The 19,285-nt window shown below is 38.0% G+C and overlaps 3 protein-coding genes across 5 annotated transcripts; all 3 read right to left on the bottom strand.

Moving 5' to 3' along the window:
• Positions 1–2,365: 2,365 nt before the first annotated feature.
• LOC113726458 (elicitor-responsive protein 1) lies at positions 2,366–5,120 on the bottom strand. Of its 2 annotated transcripts, none has more exons than XM_027250188.2 (7): positions 4,847–5,120; positions 4,639–4,743; positions 4,373–4,499; positions 4,161–4,232; positions 3,226–3,271; positions 2,820–3,111; positions 2,366–2,734 (listed from the first exon to the last, which is right to left on the bottom strand). In XM_027250188.2, the coding sequence occupies exons 1-7, from the start codon at positions 4,887–4,889 to the stop codon at positions 2,697–2,699; spliced, it is 723 nt and encodes a 240-aa protein (XP_027105989.1). In that variant the 5' UTR covers positions 4,890–5,120; the 3' UTR covers positions 2,366–2,696. The 2 variants fall into 2 exon arrangements, with proteins under 2 accessions (XP_027105989.1, XP_027105990.1); XM_027250189.2 differs by having other exon boundaries at positions 2,419–2,734; positions 2,820–3,108; positions 4,847–5,035.
• Positions 5,121–6,077: 957 nt separating this feature from the next.
• LOC113726457 (phosphatidylinositol 3,4,5-trisphosphate 3-phosphatase and protein-tyrosine-phosphatase PTEN2A) lies at positions 6,078–13,843 on the bottom strand. 2 transcript variants are annotated; one of them, XM_027250187.2, is made up of 13 exons: positions 13,705–13,843; positions 11,826–12,272; positions 10,829–10,930; positions 10,694–10,750; positions 10,422–10,487; positions 9,545–9,721; positions 9,304–9,390; positions 9,145–9,209; positions 8,899–8,975; positions 8,281–8,327; positions 7,192–7,322; positions 6,937–7,006; positions 6,078–6,770 (listed from the first exon to the last, which is right to left on the bottom strand). In XM_027250187.2, exons 2-13 carry the CDS (start codon positions 12,252–12,254, stop codon positions 6,222–6,224), a joined length of 1,857 nt encoding a protein of 618 aa, XP_027105988.2. In that variant the 5' UTR covers positions 12,255–12,272; positions 13,705–13,843; the 3' UTR covers positions 6,078–6,221. The 2 variants fall into 2 exon arrangements, with proteins under 2 accessions (XP_027105988.2, XP_027105987.2); XM_027250186.2 differs by having other exon boundaries at positions 11,826–12,310; positions 13,705–13,841.
• Positions 13,844–15,676: 1,833 nt separating this feature from the next.
• LOC113726456 (cysteine proteinase mucunain-like) lies at positions 15,677–18,939 on the bottom strand. Its single transcript, XM_027250185.2, has 5 exons — positions 18,340–18,939; positions 17,125–17,360; positions 16,876–17,016; positions 16,111–16,563; positions 15,677–16,023 (listed from the first exon to the last, which is right to left on the bottom strand). The coding sequence occupies exons 1-5, from the start codon at positions 18,797–18,799 to the stop codon at positions 15,925–15,927; spliced, it is 1,389 nt and encodes a 462-aa protein (XP_027105986.1). The 5' UTR covers positions 18,800–18,939; the 3' UTR covers positions 15,677–15,924.
• Between the last annotated feature and the right edge of the window lie 346 nt (positions 18,940–19,285).

Here is a 19,285-nt window from a genome sequence, read left to right as displayed (position 1 = left end):
TCCAGCGTCGCCATTTCATTTCATGATCAAGTTTGTTTTGCTCCTGTGCAATACAAGCTTACTACTCGTTTCATAACATCATTTTTTTTACTCGTAAATCAACCAGCATGATGAAGTAGAATTGGGAGAAAGAAAAAAAAAATGCCGCCTAGCGAACATCTCTCTGATTCAATTGTTTCCTCGTAGCTTTTTTTTGTTTTTTCTGGGCAGGACTTCTTTGGTTGCAGAAGTAGGTACAAGTCTAATGTATCGGGTGGTGGAGTTGGTTTTATTTCAAGAACCAATCTTCGGCCGTCATCCTGCAACAGAACATGCTACTAGTATCCAAATCAAATTTCTGGAGACATAGTATTATTGATTGGGTTTTCCTCTCCGCGTATTAGATTGCTCGTTTCTGCTTTTATTTTTATTTTTTTTTTGGTGAGAAACATCAAATAATGCATCAGATTGCTCATTGTTCTAATTTGTTCACAAAGACGACAAATGAGAAGTGGGGTAAAAAATGGGGGGTGGAGGTGACGGCCAGCCACAAACCAACTAATTATCAAACAAGATTAGATAGTTAGTACAGTTATTAAGGCGCTAATTCATCAGCTTCAATGCATCATAATACTCCTATCGGCATTCAGCACTACCAAACAGCACCACCAAGTTCACCCACAAAACACCAGCCCAGCTTTTGCATCATGCCTCTCTGCCGACTGCCAAAGTCAAATTGGCCCACCACCCTTTTTCGTTTTTTGAATTTAACTCACTCAAAAATGCCAGACAATAAATCGACTTTTCGAAATGAATCATCAATCATTTCTCCTCCACTTCCAAAGATTTGTCAAACCGAACAGAAGCATACGCCACCCTTTATAGGATTGTCCCCCATCATTGACCCAATAAAATCATGCCTCCGCCCACAGGCCACAGGGGAAGAAGAAAAAAAAAAAAAGGGGGACAGAAGAAACACAAAAAATAAAAATAACGCAAGAAATGTTTTGTTCAACGGCCACGTACGTGCACCTTAAGAGCGCAAATGATTCTATAATGGGTTGTCCGCACCACATTACTGATTGATTCTACAGTAGCAGATGGTATTCTTCGCTGTGTAGGATTCAGAGAGTATTCAGTTTGAGCAAGAGGAAAAAGGTACATGTGCAGCACGAACACCAATTCTTGGGTAGCTGTCAAGCGACGATCATTGACAGATGGTAGCATTTGTGTCCTCACTGTATAGTTCACGGGGAGTTTGAATTTTTTTCTGTTTTTTTTTTTCTTTTCTCATGATTTTTGTGTTCTGTGACTGCCATGGAGCCATATTACATGTATGTAATGTAGCACACGACCCTCCTCTACCTGCCTGAATTCGACGAGGACCATGGCCTTGACACATAAGAGGGGAAGGGGGCGCACTTGCTCCAAAAAGAAACCAAAGCACGGGGAGCGAAAGTGGAACACCGAAAGCAATCTCAAATGCTAGCTAGCTTCATGTGTCAAAATCTCTCGCAGACGGTCAAAAGGCATAAGTGGTATACTGTTGAAAGGTCTATTCATCGGATGATTTCGCATTAGTCAATTTGAAATGACTTGTACATGCTTCATTTCTTGATTCCTGATTCATCTTCACATGCACTAATTGCAGCCACTTTTCTCTAGTGTATCCTTCAGCGCATTGATCCACTAATAATAATGACTGCATTAGGATGTCCAACTTTCATTTTCGTTACTATTGATACATTGATAAGTCTTCTGCAGCAACAGAATCTCGGACACGACACACGCAAGGAAAAAAAAACACACACACACACACACACACAAAGAGGAGGAGGTCATCTCGGACAAAAATTAGCATAAAACGAGAAGTTACAGGTACAACATATATTATTATTACAATTTTGATCCCCTACGGTTTGACTTTTTCCGCAAATGTGGTGCAAGTGGCAATTGGCTCTTTTGGCCAAAAATGGATCGCTAACATCCAGCTGTATTCTAAGATCATGACATCGTGTTACAAAGACCAGGAATGATTGAAGTTGCCCCTCCGGCGAGGTTCCCGTGAACAACTAATGGACATTTTCCATGGGATTTTATAACTCAACTGTGCATCAAGGAAACGTCTTGTTTGGAAGCCATTTCATCAATTGAAAAATAAAATCTCAACAGGGGATCATGTTTAAAGCTTCCCCACCCCCGCAACACCCCCACCCCCAAAAAAATTTGAAATTTGAGGAATAACAGCAATAGTTAGTTCAGCTCGAGAGTCTATAATGGCTAAGCTTTCAAAAGAATGACAAGCAATTTTGATGAGAAGGCAATGATTGTCAAATTCGGTGATTACGAATTAAGAAGAAAAGAAAAAACAGAGAGAAACGAGAAATTAAGCAACTGGCTGCTTCAAATTTCATTTGTCCTGGGTGCAGATGATCCATATGATGCTTCAATCACCTCCCCCAAAGCAAAGGGAAACAAAAGATTACATACAATTTCACATCTTTATGTAGGCAGACAAACAATAGGAAAAAAAAAAGCATGCCTTCTTCTGTTCTAAGCACCATATAAACAGTTTCCAACCACATAAGAATTGCTGTTAGTAAAAGGGTTAATTGTTCCTGATGTCAGATAATAAAACTACCAAGCCCAGTTACAAAGATAACTGTCACTAAAATGTAGACGTGCTCTCTCCACTAATACCGATAGCGAGCTTTATCTCAGTATGGTGGTGGAGGATAGATTCCAGGGAATGGACCTGACAGAAATTAAACATTCAAATTAGTTCAAGTGAAAACATATTATATTTTAGGAAAATAAACACTTGCAGTAATAAAAATTACCTGTATGGTAATGAGATGGATCATAAGGTGGAGGTGGATATGGCGGTGGAGGATAAGCTGAAGGTGCTCCATAAGCTGCAGGATAAGCAGCTTGAGCAGGAGGATAATATGGTGCTGGCACGTATGCTGCAGGATTAGGAGGATACGGTGAATAGGGAGGAGGTGGAGCAGGATAGGTTGTTGGAGGTAGATAAGACCCAACAGATGGGGGGGGAGCAGCATACAAAGAACTTTGGGGTATTGGTGGTGCCACATAAGGTGGAGCGGATGGAGCATAACTTGTTGCAGGCTTCTTTTGAAAAGACAACAGTAGAAAAAAAGAACCATTAGCCTCTTTAATGCAGAGTTTGATATGTATTATTCTACCATTAACAATATGTGGAAATTTACGAGATAAGACACTTACATTAGCATTTGCATAGTGCATAATCAGCCGAACTTCTCCAGCATGCCTGCGACAGTAACAGCATTTAGAAGTCTAAAGATCCCCTTCTTTGATATAAGCAGCATTATACAACATCTAGCAATCCGTGGCACATGTATGACTGACTTAAAATGACGATAGACATAAAAATGCTAGCTTGTTTTATTGTTTTCACCAGTATCCTAAAACCATCAATCTCTTTACTGATTTTTTGATCCAACGGTGTACTTAAAGATTTTAATTAAAAGAAAATGTGGAAGTTCTCCAAATGTCCAAATAACATGCTTCAACACCCACCCATACCCCTCCCCTCAAAGATCTAAAATCTATTGGCAAGACACACAATGCAATGTCAAACTGCAAAGTCCAATCCCCATTTCAAACAGATAAGTAAAACTTGAAAGAGGGGCCTATCAAATAGTAAATTTAACTTTTAACTTCTCTTGTTTCTTTCAACATACACCTTAAAATTATGGAGATCTGTAACTTGGATATGATTGCCCATAAGCCTTCAGATTCTATTGCAGCTCTGTTTCTGTGTGTATAGCTACTAAAATCCCATATATCTTTCATAAGCGTAGTGACAATTGTTTTCCAATTAGCTTTATCAAGTTAAAACTACAATGTAACCTTCTAGTCTTCTAAAGTGTTGACTCCAAAAGCAGTTTCAGTTTCCAAAATATCTTTCTTCTACATATTAATACCCAAATGGCAAGATGGAGCAGAAAATATACTATTAGGTGTTTTCCCTACACACACACATATACATGGTGTGTGCGTGTGTGTGAAGATACATAAGGCATACATAAAAGTACATAAACAAGTATTCCATATGTTTAAATGTTCAAGTATGTATTAACCTACAAAAGAATGAATACATCAGGTAATTTTCCCTTTTTATCTTTTGCAGAGTATACCTGCCGGTTTTAGTTTGGAGTGGCCAAGAACTATCATCAAATCCCTGAGAAAGCACTTTCTGCAGCTGAACCCTAATAGATTAACAACAATAGGAAAAAAAAAATAATAAATCATCTAAAAGTATAGAATAAAAAGAAAATACTCAAACTAATACAACGAATAGAATACAGGGAAAACAAAGGGCAGAAAGTTAAAGAAATGACATTATTACTTTCCATTGCCGATAAAATCATCATAGGTAATGGTATTGCTGTTCCAAACAGCAACAGTGATCTCCCTTAGCCCTTCAATCAAGGAGAAGACGAATTTCTCTTGAAAAGTAGGGTTTTTTCCACCGTCTACATGAGTAATTAAGCAGCAGTAGAATAGAATAGTTAGGCAACAAAATGGACAGTTTTCTTACAAGCTCGAATACTAGTAGTAATTGAAAAAACAATCAACCAGAGATGAAAAGAGGAAATAATAAGAATTACATACCTGTGTGGGTACGGGTACGGAATTTAGTGCTGGCGTATTCCAGGCAAACGTAAGGATCTTGTCTTGAAATCCACTCCGTATCCTTCAATTTGCTGCAGCCTACAACTGCAAACGTGCATTACCGATTCCCGAAAGAATTCGTCAGAAAAACCAACAATGTCCAAAAGAGAAAAGGAACTGGTAAACGAAGAAGGAGAAGAATGATTACCGGTGATCTCCAGGGGTTGACCTTGAATTCCAGAAATCGACATGGACGCTATTATAGAAGAGTACCAACTTCAAAAGAAGATAATTATGGAGAAGGGGAAGAAAATTTTATGTGAATTTCAACATCGTTCCCTTACATATATAATGCATATCTAGAATTATTTGAGCAGGAGCGCAGGAGGCAATAATAATAATATCCGAGAAGGTGGAAGCAAATTAAGATAAAAGAAGACCAGTGGAAGACTTTCTTTGTTATTTCGTAAATTCTAATTTCCGAGAAGGGGCAGTAGCACGTTGGCAGCAGTATTTTGGATTCATTGTGTACTTTAGGGGGCAGAGGCAAAGGCTGCATGACGCGTTTTAACAAAAGCAGAAAAACACGCGTTCGCGCCTGCTTTTAATCGGATTATATCCACTTCGACTTCTGTTGAATGAATTCTTTTCATTTTCCTTAGTGTGCATCTGAAAAATTAAAAATCAAAATAATACTTGATGGAAAAGGAGGAGGGGATTTTCTATAGAAGACATGACGGATAAAAATTAGTTACTGTTTCAGAATTGAGTTGGCTTGTAGAAGATCAATTGAACTTGGACACTAGAGATATCCGATTATATATAAGAGGTTGACTTTTTCTTTTTGGAAGACGAAATCAAAACTATCATATCTAAGGTTGACTTGACTGCAAACTCCTCCTTCAAAATTATATAGATGACATGTACTGTTCTAGCGCAGGTGGAAATGAAATCTTCCCTTACAAAAAGACTTCATGTAAAAAAAAAAAAGGCACTCCAAATCTTTCCCTAGTAGGTCCGGTTTGAGCTCGAGTCAATAATGGTAGAAAAGGCCTCTAGCCAACGTGGAGCCAACGCAGAAAATGGCTGGATGCCAAGCTACAGAGGAAATGCGTGGCTTTCATGTAACTAACAGTACTGTATTTTAATTTCTGAGCCAGCCACGAAACATCGACTCATCCATAGGTAGACCCTCTTGGTTGAATTCAAAATTTCCGCTTCTCACGGGTAGAAGGTAGTGCAGCTGATGTTCTTTTGCTCAAGCAGTAGTGCAACCGCCATCAGGTAAAAGTGCATAAAGACAAGAGAGTGCAAGATAGAGAACCTCGTGTCAGAAGGAACTTGTTTGATCACATCCCAAGGAATACGGACATAATTCAAGAACTTACAGTAACTAAGAGCAATCATTGCATCAAGCCAGACCCAAAGAACGCGATAAATCGTTTCAGAACCATAACCACATCTTAAATGAAATAAATAGAATTGAACAGAGGCCTTCCTGTTGCCATGGACTTGGGTACCCCACCATTCACTAGGATAATTATGTACAGGATATCTTCTTCTGTGATACACACATATCTTAATTATTCACTTTCATAATCCTCTTCATCTCCAAATGTGAAAACAGAGGCATCAGCAGCCATTGCTTTGAATTGACTTACATTTGCCGTTGAGCTGGTAACTTCAGGATTGGGTATAGATCCTTTAACGGCATCCTTTCTTGGCTCATTCTGTACAGAACCTGTGCTTCCTAAAGACAAACGCTCAGTTTCACGTGTCAAATGTTTACTTTGATCCAAACTTGTTTTTTGGTCAGAGCCATCAATATTTTTATCCACACTTTTTCTGGATTCAGGGGCACCACTCACTTCCCCCCTCCTTGAAGAGCCTGTTTCCTCAGCCTCACTGTCGGAAAACACATCATCCTTTTCATTACTTCCAGAATTTTTATCTGAACTTTCGACAACTGCAGCCTCATGAACTGCAACAGGACTGGGTTCTGAAGCCGTATCTGCACCAGAACTTTCAACAGTTTTGTCATTAGCAGTTTCTGAATGGCGTGTTGGAGGAACGGCAGCATCATAGTCCACAAGCACAACTTCAACTTGAAATCCAGGGGATGGCAATTTTCTCTGTGCAGATTCCAAATATCAAAACTCATTGTGTAGAAAAGTATAGGAATGAACATTAAAAAAAGAGAAGAAGGAGGAGGAGGAGATCTCTGCATTCAAATAGCAACTCTCAATTGCATAAATGAACATCAATCATCTAAGTGGCATTTCAAATTACTATAATTACCTTGTCAAAACCATCAAGATCACTTGTATTCAGTATTTTTCTGTTCTCTATCATTGTTGTATTCAGCCAACTGAAGAATTGAGGCACAAAAACATCAAGAAATTCATAGCTTAAATAATAATCATGCAAAGGATGGAAGCGTTTCACCCACCACCCTCCCCCCTCCCCCGACACCTTTTGTATTCATGTTTACAAGCAAGCAGGTAGAGAAGGTTGGCTGTTATTCCAAAAGATCACAGGGATAATAGTCGATACCAATAAAAGTCTCCTTGTCGGTCATGGAAATGAATTTTGAAGTCCCCAGCCAATTCCGTCAGACCAGGCTCCCCAGGAAGGGCAAACACCATTATGCCTTTCTTTGGTGCACTAAACCAATAATCTTCAGGCTGCAGATAAACCCAGAACAAAAAATGCTTATACTTGGAATGAGAAATTTTCCAGTAAAAAGCACAAGCAGCACCAATATACTGTATTATAGGTTCACAGATGCAGCTATAAAAGAATTATCCGTATGCATACAGGTACACTGACAGCCTCCACATTCAAAATGTCAGTTGGCTCTGACTTAAATGCTTGCAAGATACTATAACCATCAACTAACAGTTTAGTCTTCCATTACTTCTATAGGTTTAACAAAATTGTGGATCCCCTAAATATTCTTCTGTTTATCTACATCCAAGGATACATTCTCAATTCAGTCACATTTTCCACAAAGTGACCCCATTTTATGTCATGTTTGCTCTCTGCATTTTTATTCTCGCTGTCAATCTTTTATATTTCTTTTAAGTGTATTTTAACATAATCAATTCTTTGACAACTACTCACTTTTCATTTTCTTATTTGAGGATGTTGGACAGCAGTTTTGACAACTGGCAAGACGATAACTACTAATCTTCCTACTACATAACAGTATTCTGGTCAAAACTACTAAACTTCCTACCATATATATAACACTATGCTGGTAAAATTTTCAGTATGTACCTGATAGTTTATCATATCTAGGCATATTTATGAATTACTCATAGAAAAACATCTAAACACGATAATTATAATTGTAGCATCTCGCATGACTAGGTATCAATTTCTTAAAGAGAAAAACAGAGTCCTCGTCTATATTCTGTAGTCACATAAAATTCACTGCCTCTAGGCCTCTCAAACTATATACAACCCAAAACTAAAACCCCATCTAAGTAGCAGATTGGTTAAGCAATATGCAACACTTCTCTAACCAGTTACACTTCAACTTTCACTTGAAAATTAGTGAACTTTAGTGTAACTAAAATATGGTTCATCTATAAACTTTTTCGGTGGAAATTGTGGCCATTAAGTTTCATAAAGACCTACCGCAAGATCTTTCGTTCTTGGATGTTTCCTTGTCGAGAACAGCACTCCTGAAGATAATGCATAAATCAATTTAAACACCAGAAGTAGCATACATCTTCTGACAAACTACTGAAAGTGTGTTATCAAATATAAGGCAGGAAACAAGAACGGTAGTCCATCAATGTGGAATGGAAAACCAAATAGCATATGGTACAATAATCCAAGAAATAACAACAAAAGGACTGATGAAATTGTGGCTAATTGGAGTTATCAGGCAACTAAATAAATGCAACAAAGTCAAATGAAAAATGGCAGTAGAAGTGTAGAACCTTAAACCTGGTAACCGGTCAAAAATTATAAAAAAAAAAAAAAAAAAAACTTTTTAAAGCACATTATAATAGGAGAGGCAACTCCCAGGCACCACAGTGATGCAGAGGCATGTAAAAACATGGGAAAGAGAATTTGCACAGCGGTGCTACAATTTTACTTGAGGAAATTAATAAGCTGACCCTGATTAAAATCAAATAGGATAATCAGGGGGAAACATTCTAAAACGAAAAATAATTAAATGTACAAAATACAAACAGGTGACAGATAAGCATAAATAGGACTGCATAGGACAGAAAGGATGATGATTACCACTGTGATCAGATACAGTGATAGCTGGCCTGACCCAATAAGGACATCTGTGAAGCCGGAATCCTCTAAGCATGCACCTGTGTAATGCATTCCAAAAAATATTATACCCACTAAACCTGATTTGTAGCTAAGCAAGCGTGTCAACATTCAGTCACTACATAGCCAGATTTATTAATTATGAATAACTGTGCAACATAAAAATTGTTGCCCTAAACATCTTTTAGAGCACAATATAGAGCCAATTACCTGCGCCCAGGCTGGTTTTCTCCATTGAAGTAGGTTAAGATACGTTCAAAGTATTTGACATACCTCTGTCATGAAAAAGTTCATAGTAAGAAGGATGCACCCTCCACATCGCAAGAAAGAATTGGAAGAAGGATTGAAGCAGACTCAAATTAGACTCACAATCTGACTAGGAAGAACAAGAGCCTTTCCATCAAAACACCTTTTTTGATTGTAGTAATCAATAGACTCCTCAGCCGTGGGAAAGAACTGTAAGAAAATGAAACCAGATAACTTAATATAGCAAAGTTCTGCTGTAAAATTCAAGGCAAAACAACTTTCAACAGATAAATTTTACTGACAAACAATGTACTAGGAATATATGTATGCCACAGAAAACTTATGTAGGATCTGGAAATTTTACCTTCAAGTAGAGAAGAAGGCTAGATATCATCAACCCAGTCCTAGCCATTCCGGCCTTGCAGTGCACAACCACAACATTCTCAATATCCTCCTTCAACCATGAATATGCACTATGACAAAATGAGATGATGAGTTGAACAGGCGGGCAATTATGGTCGTCAAAGGGGAAACTGGCCACCTGCAAAATTACATCAAATTTAAGAGCAGTCAAGACTTTGAAACTTTGCTTCTAATATGAGGAATGCACAGATGCAAAGGCATGGTGCAGAAAATACTCTTAATTACTACTACAGAACATAATGACTCGAATATCATATAAGTAAAACACAAAGTCACTAGGGTGATATTGGTCTAAATGATTCTAAGGACTGCACAACCTTTCTACAAGTAATAATTTGAACAAACTGATATTTACTGGGCAGATTTGGAGATGACAAACTGAATACTACACTTCTAAGATTCTAATACTTCTCCAGAAAGTAACATGCAGCACAGAAGCATAAACCAGTCTTATGTCATATCAAAAGGAAAATTAGGGATTTTTCAGTGAGACAGAACCAACTTGAAAATGTCAGTGCATGTATCCCTTTCTGCAATCAGAAAGAACCATTTTTCACCACCATATCCCCATGCAGGTGCACGATATTGACAACAATCAGTACTTAAAAGTTGATGCTGTGCACAGAGGACAGATTTAAATAGCAAATCACGTCCTGTTATTAAATCCCATAATAGTCCAGACATGCTACAGGATCTAAAAGAATAACAAGAGAAGTACGACTAACAAAGTAAATTAAATAAGAAAAATGAAACCACCACAAGTTGATTACTGAATGTTAAACACCAAAGAGCAGACAACAGCAAGAATGATAACACACCTTTCCCTCGAACAATGACACATCATATAATCTCTCAGAACAAAGGTTGTAGACCTTGTATTTGTCCTGCATTTAAGAACAGATCAAAGAGAGAAAAATAGTGGCCAACCAGCATGAACAGGCTATGGTCAAGGAATTATTTGTGCTGTAGTAGAATACCAAATACTTGGTGTGAAAATGTTAAATAAAAAAAATGCATTATTTTTACTTGCATATGGATTAGTATTTGATAGCAGTAGATAGATACATGTGTTAAGGAAGGAAGTAAATACCTTGTGATGGGTTTCAAAAAATTTAATAACTTCTTCCATGTGGTTTCGATAAAATCCCTAGATATGATTATCCATCAGTATAAGTTTATTGCCAGTCATATAAAGATTCAGATGCATACTATCACAGCTTGTTACCTCAACATAGCCAAAAAACCCAGAGCTCATGTCACCAGCAGGGAAACCCATAGCAATTATATTCTCAGTGATGTACGTCATATCCAAGTCAAATCCACCTTCCTGAGACAGCAGGAAAGGTCATAATTGCATACCCACTCACTAAAGTAATATGCAAAGCAGCCAAAAGATACAATTCAGTAGATAACCCTACAATATTGACAAAAAAGATCCACATACTATTTTACAAGGTTCAAGCCCAGTGTCATCACAGTTAAGTGGACAAGCAGGAAGAATACTAATCTTTACAGCCAAAAGGGAAGATAAACGCCGCATGGGGTTCAAGGTAGCCCTAGACAAAAATTACCTCTGGGTATCAAGAATGATACATCCTGAGCCATTTATTTCTTATTTGAAGCATTATGAATCAATTCTGATCACAACATGAAATCCCAATTCATTCAACGCAACTTCATGTTTTAGATCAACCATTAATGAGAAAGGACATGAAATGAATCAAAAGCCACAACCTCTTCCACCATAAAAACACCATCGACCACGTTGCATATGGCGCAGTTCAACAGGCAGAATGATGCACAAAACAAAGTATTCCAGCTTTGGAAAATTTTTTATTACAACAAACAGAGGCCTCATGTAAAATTCTGCAGTACTTGGGTCAGCCATCATGTAGCATCCAACAAAGCCAACCAATTTAAACAAAGTACTCTTACTTTAGCAGACAGCGCAATAATTAATGTTAGGAAACACATTAGTTCATTGGTGAGGTTTGAAGAACAGAAGTTCTATTGTTTGAAAAACACTTCCACCCACTATGTCGAGACAGAAAGCCAGACAGAAAATAATAGGTTCTCAATAGTTTGCAAACTTAAATAACACCAAAGTGGGGTTTTTTGTGTGTGTGTGTGGGGGGAGGGTTTGAAACAAATACAGATACACATACAAAGGAAGCCTAGAAAATTCAGAAAGAATTAGACCACTAAAAGCATAAGCAAGCAACCTGATATCTTCGTTTATTTTGAGATACAACATGCCGAGCCTTAACCTGAACAGCTTTTACAGCACTTTTAGAAGAATCCACAATTCCTTTTGTAATTGTTCCGATAAAACCAGACTGTGCCGCTGGTTGAGTTCCATCAGAGTTTTCTCCTTGCTGAGAAGCCTTTGGAGACAGGCGCAATCCAAATCCACTGGTGAAACGTGAAAAGGATGATTTTCCTGAACTTTCAGTAGGTGATTCATTCTGGGATCCTACCAATGACTGGGGGATTTTCAAATTCTTTGCCCAATTGGAGATTCCAGATACTGATGCTCTAGAAGGTGCATCTTGTCCTGAATTCTGTTGAGCAGAATCCGTTGCAGATGCCACCGGTACATCTGATGTTTGACCATGTGATGTATTTGATAGTTCAGAAGATTCTGATTCCATTCTTACAGCACAATTCTCCTAAATTGTTTATTCAAAAACACCAACCTCCTAAAACACTGGACCCGGAGAGAAGGAAAAAGGGAAAAAATGATAAGAACAAAGACACCATAAAATGCCCTAACATGGGGTTAAACAAATAAGGCATAAGAAAATGATGCAGGCTTCTTGTCATCAAATGCATCATCTCTATCAATACTCTCAGCATGAGTTTCTACGAACCCCTAGGCCCTTATCCGAAAAAGAAATCTTGGAGAAGGTCCTTTTGTAGGGAGAGAGGAAAGGAAATACAACAAAAGAGACACAATTTATCACCATCTACACAACATATGGTACCGTCCTGGTAAAACATTCTCTTTCTTAATGAACAAAAAAAACTTGCAGATAGAATGCTATCTAAAAATCCAAACTCAAGCATTTCAACCTTCTTAGAAAGTGAACATAGCCAACAGGATGCAATTTAAAGCATTCACTATGTATAACAATGTTTCCATGAGAGAAGTTTTTCATATCAAACAAATCAAAAGCAGAAGTAGGTGATTCAAATTCACCACAACCACTCTGCCTGGGCCAACAGATTAGAGTAACACGACTCTAAACTGCAGATATAAGACTAGATTGAAGAACGAAATCAATATTCTGAATGTTCTAAGCATATCCAATACAGCACAACAGAACACTATCAGTATAATATTTGTCAGAAAACAACTACTACATCTCATGAATTAGTTAATAGATAAACAGCAAAACCAGTAGAGGAATTCATAAAATTGGAGCTATGACCTCCTTGTGAAACAAATCCTCCATAAATACAGACCATTTTCCAGCATGGCCAAAAATATAATATGCATTTCCAGTAATCAATCTTACTCGAAAGTAATTTCATCTGAGAACTTTACTGACATATCCTAATTTGACATTCCTAACTCCATTATCAGCTTCTCGTGATTGGATTCACTATAACAAGAAGTATACTGGACACATTGATTAAAAAGTTAGGCCTTTATACTTTACTATTACATCCGCGATGTACGAGAAACTAGCAAGATGAGAACTTACATTCACATGGTTTTGCCGTCGAAACGAAAAAAAAATCCAGACACCAAACAACCAATAGCAAGCTTACAAACAATAAAGATTGTTTAATAACTCAAGGCAAGAGGTTTTACGGATAGAAATTGAAGTGCTAGTCAAAGAATTGCCAAATTCTAGGAAAACTTAAACAGTAAAATGCTTCAATTAAGTTATAGACCCAACTGAATAGCGATCCACAATTATCAACAAAATTTTCGAGCTTCCGTTAACAACTCAAAGTAATAAAAGACATCAGCAAGTAAATATCCAGTCGTCTAAAACAAAACCACAAAATTATCCTATCAATCAGTATACCTGCATGGATACACGATTTCATCATTTGCAGAAATTATTAAAGTAAATTAGAGCTCCCAAATACCTGATGGAGAAAAGGAGTCAACGGGAGCCAAAGAAGAGCGGGCGGTTCACGGTTGTAGAGCGGTTTTCCGTAACGACGTCGTCCTTCTCTCGTAGCTTTTCTCGTACTGATATTTTTTGTGTGTATCTACTTCTTTCTTTAATTCTTCTCTGCGAAAATGAAGTGACAGATTGAAGGATCCCGTCTAGGAATTACTCCCTATTTACCTACAAGTCCTCGTTCTTTCTACTTTTATCTGCATCCACCCACTCGGGTCGGTACTCTAGCTTCTTATTATTATCATCCCGGACTTGGGCGTTAACTGCATTTTGTTCAATTGCACGAGATGTAACGGATTCGGATCCTCCTCGATCCGAATCCGGATTAGTCTTACTACTGGTGGGGGGATACCAAATGCTCAAAGCAATAAAAAAAAAAAAAAAAAATTCCCCCAAGATGTATATATCCAATCCTTCAAGGTATAACTTGCTTTGAATAAAAAATAAATATAAAATAAATTTTTGTGAATCTCACTCATGAATATTGTGGTGTACATGCAGTTATCTAAACCTTATGTATTTTGTTAACCAATCATGGTCATGAATTGTTCAAGAACAACATTTAACATATGGTTTAGATAAAATATTGGGTTAAATGTCAAGAACCTCTACAGACTACTGGATCAATTGTACTTGACACCTTAAACTATTTTAACAGGCAATTTACTCCATTAGTTAACTAAAAAAATGATGGAAAAATTAACTCCATCCAAGTAATTGATTAAGTGACTGGTTTATCCTCCATTAAAAGTTTAAGTGGCTTAAATACCCTTTTAATGGGAAAATTTTTTCACTTTAAATAGACTAATTCCCACTTTATAATAAAATTCTAATTGAAAACACATACATAAAGGCAACAAAAAAAAAACTGAAGAATCACTATTGCAATTTCTAAAATCTCATTATCTTGTCTAGCACATCACAATGCCATATCTTTATGTAATAACAAAATTTATTTGAAATCTCATAAGAAAGGTTCGATACAGTACCTAAGATTTAGAAGTATAAAAAAAAAAGCCTTAATTATTCAATTAATCGTCTGTATATAATAAATCAAAAGTACAACTCAAAATTAGAGTCATTAGACTTTTCTTATGAACTGAAACTTTTAGTTTATTTAAGTGAAAGTTTTTTCTCACCAAAGGATATTCTTGCCACTTAAAACTTTTTTAGGGTGGATAAGTAGGTTAATTCATAAATTTAAAAAAGAAGTTAATTTTTTTAATCATTTTTTAGTTGATTGGGAATATAAAGTGCTTTTTAAAATAGTTTAGAGCATAAAGTGCAATACCTGTGATACTTTGTGGGGTTTTCTGCATTTAACCCTAAAACAATTAACTTGTAAGAACTAGTAGTAGTAGTTTCTTTTTTCCCTTTGGTGTATTTTTCATTCCTTGAATTTAAATTTTTAATACAAATAGTAACACTACACTAATGCCTAGTTTGGGTGTTCAAGTTAGAAAAGAAAATTTAAGCAAGAACAGAAGGGAGAACACAAGAAAGAGAAAATCAGGGTGACTTTTTTCTCTTCCTCGGTGATAACAGGAAGCTTGACTTGTATCGTCATCTTAATTGATTTATACACACTGTATATAAGGAAAATTTTACACCACTGATGCCTATTCAGTAACAGAATCTTCATTGTTGTTAATTTGAGGTTTTTGCAAATCTAATCCGTTATCCCCATCATTTCTCAGCCACGATGATCAAATAAATTCGGTTATTTAATAGAGTACCCAGTCAATATCGCAGGTGATGCATTAAGGATTTTGCTTCCTGAAGCAACAGGCATATATATATGGTACCAGACAACAACAGGTATAGTACCAGACCAAAAAGAATGCCTACTTCGTTTGGTGGTCTGAATGATGCCATCTGCATCTACTCAGAGAGCAGCAATCATATATATCCAAAACAAGGGAGGAAGCCAACAATGAATCGCTGAACGACAAACTGTACTTCTTTGAATGTAAATAAAAATAAGGTTTACAGTTCCATTCGTGAAGTAACTTGAAAGAAACTAGTAGTACTATTTACAATGGAACAATGCATAAAAACATCTGCAGCCACAAGGGGCTAGGCGTTCGCCCAAGCTGTACAAGCTTTAATTGGACCCGTCTTCTACAAGTCCAGCATATTCAGCTCCCGCCCACACACAGCACAGCAAACATATAAACATTCCTCAAGAACTGCTAACTTTACTGCTAGCACGAGCACCACGCCCAGTGAGTCTAGCAGGACCCCTCTTCAATGCTGCTACCTTGAGTGGATTGTCTTTGCTCTGTCACATCATCAAAATACACAATCAGTAAGCTAAAAGAAAGAGCTGGCAAACATAGCTCTAGCATTAATGGACATTCTATACTACCATCAGACAAGTGCCCTCGTCAAGATCGCAGATGGGGTAATCATGTGGGCAGCAGCTAGACCGATCGTCACAGCAAGTAGCAGACTCAAGCGGACAGCATCCCCAGCCAAAGCAGTAGTTGCCATATTCATAGACACAGCAGCATGTGCTTGCTTCAGGGCATGTGTAGTAGTCATCACAAACAGATGGAGGTTTTACCGGAGAGGGAGGAGATGGGCCGGGATTTGGAGGGTTGGCACCGGTCTTCACAGGATAAGACGGTTCAATGGCAATTCCACATTTCCCAGTGGTGACATTGGCCACGTTCCTCTCAAGCCTGATGTAGCCATTCTCTCCCCAACTTGGTCCCCATGAGTTCCTCACGGTCCAGTAATCTACTCCATTTTCAGTACCATATCCAACAGCAACAACACCATGGTCTAACTGTGTTCCACATTGTCCGGTGAAGACACCCTAAATGGTTCATGAAGAAATCTAATGGTCAAAAACCTGAAATAGGGCAGGAAACAATGCATTTTGCAAGTATTTAACCTATCAATGTCAATGTCCACAGAACAACAAGAAATAACACATATAACGGGTAACATGTTAGTTTAAAGTGCTATCAGAAAACATTTTCAACCCGTAACCGCACAGGGAGAGAAACTCTTTTGTTTACAAACCCCTACGCAAGACACTAGCGCCACCAGTCATGGCATGGCAAGTTTAATTCTCATCCGCAGTATAACTAAAACTGGGAAAAGGAAAGGCATGATGCTATTATACCGAGTGGTAAAGCTGAAATGCCCTGCCCCCTGCTTCAATGGCGACACTGACCGGCTGATGTGACACTGCTTTCTTCAAGGACTTCTCGTCATTTCCAGGAACATCCTCATAACCATCAATTGAGACCACCCGAGCATTTTTCTGAATCAAAGAAGTAGATTAACCAAAACCATTTAGCTCGCTCATAATTAAAAATTTGTTTGTAAAGCAATCAACATGGTTTCTCAAGATTAAAGGCTTAATATTTACCCGATACTGATCACATGTGCCACCACGAGCATGGTAAGGGTAATCTTCCTCAGAATCAATGCCTCCATTCTTAATTATGAATTCGAAGGCATAATCCATCACGCCGCCGTTGCAACCCTGGTTGTAAGATGTGTCACAGTCAACCAGCTCCTGCTCTGACAAGGTCACTAGTTCTCCTGTAACAATCTGATTGATTCCTTCAACTGCACCTATTGTTGAGAACGCCCAGCAACTCCCTTCATATCAAACATTTTGAGGTCAGATCATTTAGTATGATGGAATATCATACACAGTACCATGAAGGAAGAGAAATGCCCAAAAAACTTGGTTAATAATAATATGTGCATGTAAAGGAATACAAGAAATTCAATGAAATAGTCAGTAGACCGCTCCAGTGTTAGGAGCCATACGAGTTCACACTTGACACAATTAATTGTTTTTCGACAGGATGAAATAGTCAAGAAATTTGATTCCTTTATTATTATTTCTTTTAATCCCCCCTTCTGATAGCAAGTTTCTATTGTTTCAAGTAAGGGAAAACTAAGGTGGTTCCAATTTAAATCACGATCAAAATATGTTGCTAAGCAAGATTTACTGAAGCGAACAAAATATATACGGCAGATATTCGTCAATTGACTGTTCAACGCTAGATTTCCTGGAGCAGACAAAACATCATAATACACTAAAAAGTGGCAATTCATTAGACCGTCTCTTTTCTCCCCCAAAATTATGATTGGCGCCCCGATGATAGCTTACTAACCCAGCCAACCAGCAGGACATGGTAAAGCAAATCAATTTACTGCATTGACTTTGGTCAATATTGAAATACTAACAAAAATTCCAATTAAAAACAAGGATCACATCCGAACAAACAGACCCCATCTTGGAGACAAAAGCCCCCACCTCCACAGCTTAAACCAGAAACAAACACAGGACCGTAGAAGAAAATGAAAAGACTCCACAAGCGGAGAAAGACGGTGTCCAGAATAAATTCAACAACAGCGTTCCCCTGGTCCCACGAACAAAATCAACTATCACCATCCCATGCGAAATTAAATTGCTAAATATGGCCAGGAAGGCATCCGATAACGCAAAACACGGCAAACTCGTGATGAAATAAAACAAAAACCCAGAAAAAAATAGTAAACTATGAAATAGAAAACCCACAAAAGAATGGTAAAAAAAATAATTATACAATCATTCACCAAAACTCACCACACTGGCCTTGATCTTTGACTGGAGCAACGGCACCTTTGGCTCTCCAGTCGACAGATTCAGGCAAGCTATCGCCAGCCCGCAAAGCATAGCGATCGTTGCTACGACGGTTCATCAACCTGGTCGAACGATCCATCCGGCCACCAACAAACATGCTACGGTACTCGTCATTGGTCAGATCGGCAAAGCGGTTCAAGCCCAATTTATAGGGACGGTCCTGAGCATTATGTTCCTTAATAAATCTCAGATTATCCTTAAAAATCTCGAATCTTTTTTCTTTCTCGCCTAAAGCGTTATAGTTCTTCCCGTGCTTAACAAGCCAAGACTCGTAAAGAGCTTTGACCTCATCATCATCACTGCTCTTATGTTTTTTATCATAATCTATTATGGACATGTCTAAAGCAGACGAAACAACCAAGAACGCAAGGAAAAAGCCAAGAAAACATTTGAAGGAAGCCATGGTTGGGTTGGATGAAGGGCTTCTGGCCTCTGTGGGGGCTTCGAGATCAAAACTTTACAAGGGTCGCGGGTGTCTGAGATGGGATTGGTTGGGAAGAATGGAAAAGAAAAGGGTAGAAAAGCTGGGGAAGCGGGGAGGTATGGTGGGGAAGAAAATAGGAAGAACGTGAGTTGAGATAAATTAATACGAGGGGCTGTCGAGTGTAAACCCAAATAAAGAAGGAAAAGAAGTCGAGTCCCGTTGAAAATGGAATACGATTGGGGGACGAAAACGCCTGGTCCACATGCCCTGTACATAGGCATGATGTGGACGGGTTGGACTTTTGGATTTGTGGGTAAAACAGTAAATTGATATTATTAATTAATTTGCAAGACGATTACTTCCCAGTAACCTCGCGATTAGGAATTGATTATTTTCGGTTTTGGTACTGAAGCCGAATCCCATTGACATATAATGGCCTGTTTGGAAGTGAGTTTTTTGGCCAAG

The sequence above is a fragment of the Coffea arabica genome, chromosome 2c, assembly GCF_036785885.1.
Source record: "Coffea arabica cultivar ET-39 chromosome 2c, Coffea Arabica ET-39 HiFi, whole genome shotgun sequence".
Classification (NCBI taxonomy): domain Eukaryota; kingdom Viridiplantae; phylum Streptophyta; class Magnoliopsida; order Gentianales; family Rubiaceae; genus Coffea; species Coffea arabica.
The sequence above is the reverse complement of the archived record's forward strand: the minus strand, read 5'-3'. Positions and strand labels throughout refer to the sequence as shown.

Bases quoted from the DNA above. Each gene is read 5' to 3' on its own strand.
- LOC113726457 (XM_027250187.2), bottom strand. From the start codon at position 12,254: ATGGAATCAGAATCTTCTGAACTATCAAATACATCACATGGTCAAACA. The intron at 9,722-10,421 runs GTGTGTTATCAT...GTAATTTTGCAG, and splicing joins TGTCATTGTTCGAGGGAAAG to GTGGCCAGTTTCCCCTTTGA. The intron at 8,328-8,898 runs GTAATCATCATC...CATTATCTTCAG, and splicing joins CACTGTATCTGATCACAGTG to GAGTGCTGTTCTCGACAAGG.
- LOC113726456 (XM_027250185.2), bottom strand. From the start codon at position 18,799: ATGGCTTCCTTCAAATGTTTTCTTGGCTTTTTCCTTGCGTTCTTGGTT. The intron at 17,361-18,339 runs GTGAGTTTTGGT...TTTGATATGAAG, and splicing joins CAAAGATCAAGGCCAGTGTG to GGAGTTGCTGGGCGTTCTCA. The intron at 17,017-17,124 runs GTAAATATTAAG...TCTTTGATTCAG, and splicing joins GCACATGTGATCAGTATCGG to AAAAATGCTCGGGTGGTCTC.
- LOC113726458 (XM_027250188.2), bottom strand. From the start codon at position 4,889: ATGTCGATTTCTGGAATTCAAGGTCAACCCCTGGAGATCACCG. The intron at 3,112-3,225 runs GTAAGTGTCTTA...TCTTTTCAAAAG, and splicing joins TGCACTATGCAAATGCTAAT to AAGCCTGCAACAAGTTATGC. The intron at 2,735-2,819 runs GTAATTTTTATT...AATTTCTGTCAG, and splicing joins TCCATCTCATTACCATACAG to GTCCATTCCCTGGAATCTAT.